The sequence below is a fragment of the Panicum virgatum genome, chromosome 2N (genome assembly GCF_016808335.1).
Source record: "Panicum virgatum strain AP13 chromosome 2N, P.virgatum_v5, whole genome shotgun sequence".
Taxonomy (NCBI): Eukaryota; Viridiplantae; Streptophyta; class Magnoliopsida; order Poales; family Poaceae; genus Panicum; species Panicum virgatum.
In genome coordinates, this window is record NC_053146.1 from 41356968 (window position 1) to 41360713 (window position 3746).

Below are 3746 nucleotides of genomic sequence, written 5' to 3' on the forward strand. Positions count from 1 at the left end.
GGAGCCGTTTTCAGAGGAGTCGGAGCCCTGCCAAACAGACTCTTAGGCTGCACCTGGTTCTGATTCTTTCTTTAATCTGGAAGGTCGAGTTGCTCGTTGTGGATCTAGAGGTTTGGTCAGCTCCCCTCCATTTGGGGAGGTGGCAAGAAGAAGTGCCATGCACATGGGGGGCAATTCTTACAACTCGATCAATCATGCCTCCGAGTCGTAGTAGTAGCTTATGACCGTTGACCAGACTCATCAACCGCTCAGCCTAGCATCCCAAAGGTGAAGACGACGACACCGGCTAGCTGCCTGCCAATCGGCGGTAGCATTTGGTTTTTACTTCCACCTCAGCCGCCACAGAAAAAAAAAGATAGGCGCAGTTGCCTTTACACATCTAATTCCTTGAGCAAACACGTATGGCGCGCACGCACAGTGCGTGTGTGAACCCAAGGAGAGGGAGGGATGCGTGACATTGCAAAAGACGGGCGTGACCGCGGCGAGGCGTGATACCACGGCACGAGAAGGATGTGACATGCGGTGAGGATCCGACGACGACGGACGATGTGCCATCAACATGATGCAAAAGCCATGAATTTGGTTTTGTCCCTCTCGAGTATCGAGTGTTTTCCCGACACGCATATGGTTCTTGACGACGTGCCACAGGTTTGCAAGCAAGTAGCACCGGTGAACAATCTTGCAGTACAAAAAAGAAAAAGCTGGACAGAGTAACTGTTCGATATGAGGAAAGTAGACATCATGGTAAACCAATTGTTAGAAAAAAAATTAAATATTCATTTGATTTAGTGCCAGCTAATATTTTTTTTTCTTGTAAGGTTTAAGAAGTTTCCAGTAATTTAATATAATTTCAATTAAGACAAATTTTTAGACACAAACCAATTGATACCCAATTTTATTGGCATGCCTTTGTAGTTTTAGCATGTTAAAAAACAGTAGCAAACTAATCAGCTCTATTTCACCATTGACGTTTCGGTGAGATTGACAGAAAACGCCCTCACAAGTCACAACTTGCGAGCGATTCTTAATGTTTAATGTCAGATGATCCTCCGGTGATTATAGAAATATACATACGCCCTGACAACTTGCTAACGATTTTTTTTTTTGAAGTTAAAGCTAACGAGTTGAAAAATCGGTTCTCTAGCAAATTCGCGGCGGGTCCTAGCATAGGCTGCCTGCCGTCGCACACCAAACACCAGCGCCACCCAACAGGTTCCCGCCACGTATCCCGTCACCGACACCAAGCGGTTGGGCCGTATCATACGTGGCAGCAACACCCTTACGTGGCGCTCCGTTACTGGTCAGACGCGCTGATCGCAACGGCGCCCCGTCGCAGCTCCAACGCATTCCGCGCAGCAGCAGCTCCCGCGGACGGCTGGACCCACCGGCCAGTGACCCAGCCCGGCTCCGCCATCATCATCGCTGACACGCCCCTGAAAAGGGGTCTATCGGAGGAGTAAGGGCGAAGTAATCCGTAATCACTGCTCCAAAATTACCCTGCCTGCCACGTCGATGACAGTGTGGGTAATCAAATGGGGGAAAACGGCGAGCGAGGCCGGCTGGCTATAAATGAGCTCCTTGCGCCTCCTTACCTCCTCCCCGCCCCACCAACACTCCCACCATCTCTCCACTCGTCCTAAGCCAAATCCGCCTCCCATCCAGCCCACCCACCCACCCACCAACGTTCCAGTGAGTTCGAGCGAGGTAAGCTTTAGATCTGAGCGAGTTCTCGCCCGTCGCAGGTAAAGTTCACTCCCGACCCTCCTCTTCCTCCCCTTCCTTTTGTTTTCTTGGTCTTGGTTTCGTCTTCATCGAGCAGACTGCGGGAGACCCGGGGCCTTTTCGATCCTGGGCTTCAGATCTGCCATTTCTTCTTCTTCCGTTTGGGTTTCCTGTAGCAGACTAGGTTGCTAGTTCGGTAGCCAAGAGGGGTTCTTTTTCCGCACCTCCCTTGTGCAAGTTCGTGTGCAGATCTGCCACCAGAGGCCACCTGTTTTTACTGCGGCCGCTGGGTTCTGCCTGATTTGTTCTTGGTTTTGCTAGAGAGAAAAAAAACAAAAAAAAAGTTTGTTTCTTCAGATCTGCTGTAGTCGATGGCTGCCGCTATAGATCAGTCCGGGGAGGAGCTGATGAGAGCACTCGAGCCTTTTATCCGGGATGCCTCTGCTCCTCACGAATCCAGTCCGCTTCTCCAGCACCACCACCCTCTGAGCCCCACTTCGCCCTTCTCCTTCCACCACGCCGCCGCCTACGGCGGGTACCCGTTCGCCGGGGCCGAGGGGGCGGGCCAGCTGAGCCCGGCCCAGATGCACTACATCCAGGCCCGCCTCCACCTGCAGCAGCGCCAGGCGCAGTCCTCCGTCCTGGGCCCGCGGGCCCAGCCCATGAAGGTCTCGTCGGCGGCCCCGGCCCCGCCGCGGCCGCAGAAGCTGTACCGCGGCGTGCGGCAGCGGCACTGGGGCAAGTGGGTGGCGGAGATCCGCCTCCCGCGCAACCGCACCCGCCTCTGGCTCGGCACCTTCGACACCGCCGAGGAGGCGGCGCTCGCCTACGACCAGGCCGCCTACCGCCTCCGCGGCGACGCGGCGCGCCTCAACTTCCCCGACAACGCCGCCTCCCGCGGCCCGCTCCACGCCTCCGTCGACGCCAAGCTCCAGCAGCTCTGCCAGAGCATCGCCGCATCCAAGAAGGGCGCCAAGAAATCCGCCCCCGCCGCCCCCGCCGCCGCCATGTCCTCCTCCTCCGCCCCCACCAGCAACTGCTCCTCGCCGTCCTCCGACGACGCGTCCTCGTCCTGCCTCGAGTCCGCCGCCGAGTCCTCGTGCCCGTCCCCGTCGCCGTCCGCCTCCCCCGAGTCGGCGGTGCCGGAGATGCAGCAGCTGGACTTCAGCGAGGCGCCGTGGGACGAGGCCGCCGGCTTCGCCCTCACCAAGTACCCGTCGTACGAGATCGACTGGGACTCCCTCCTCGCCGCCAATTGACCACCTTCTTGGCTCCTTCATACTACTACTACTACAGCAGCAGAGGCTTAACGGTCGTTGCGCAGATGGTATTTTTGACATCTCGCGCGGGCACTAGTGGATTATTAGCTCTAATACCGTTCGTTTTGTGTAGAAATGTTTCAGGATTCGTTTTTGGTGTTGGTGTCAGTCAGTTTTAGATCCGTGTTAGGGTCTGGTTCCCGGATGGGGGAGAACCAGCCGATGGGAGGCCGGCGTTTTTGTGTCCGGCGTCTTCCCGGTGGTCGGTCGGTCACTGGTCAGTGGCTCCGGCCGGTCAGGTGTCCATTGTTGTAGCTTTGTTTCTTGGTAGGTGGTGCTGCTGCTCCTGCTGTTTTTACGGGTTGTAAGAACAGCGGAGCATGATGTGATATTATTATCAGTATGGTGTAAAATCAGCTCGCTGTGTCGAGCACCTGTAATCTGATGAACTGCTATTGGTAGTGCTATAATTATATTATCTGGTTGTAAAAATCTGTGTGCTATTTCTGCTTCCTGGCGAGATTTGTGTTGATCCGCGATCACAGATTTTTGTTTGTATGAATCATAAGCTGATTTGATCGTAAACCAAGGCCTACTGCACCAATCTTTGTTGGTGGACGCAGAAACCCGTTTCTCCTATGACATCCTATGCTTGTATCCCACGCACCATTGGTTGCGTTGCGTACCATGGGTGGAACACACAGGCTGGTCGACACTCATGAACTGGCCATGAGTGAACCAAAAGTTCCCAGGCTGCTAGTATCA

General features: G+C 54.9%; 1 protein-coding gene across 1 annotated transcript; it reads left to right on the forward strand.

Moving 5' to 3' along the window:
* Positions 1-1589: 1589 nt before the first annotated feature.
* LOC120660507 (ethylene-responsive transcription factor ERF060-like) lies at positions 1590-3473 on the forward strand. The gene has a single exon (XM_039939055.1). The coding sequence runs from the start codon at positions 2094-2096 to the stop codon at positions 2979-2981; it is 888 nt and encodes a 295-aa protein (XP_039794989.1). The 5' UTR covers positions 1590-2093; the 3' UTR covers positions 2982-3473.
* Positions 3474-3746: the final 273 nt, after the last annotated feature.

Bases quoted from the DNA above. Each gene is read 5' to 3' on its own strand.
- LOC120660507 (XM_039939055.1), top strand. From the start codon at position 2,094: ATGGCTGCCGCTATAGATCAGTCCGGGGAGGAGCTGATGAGAGCACTC.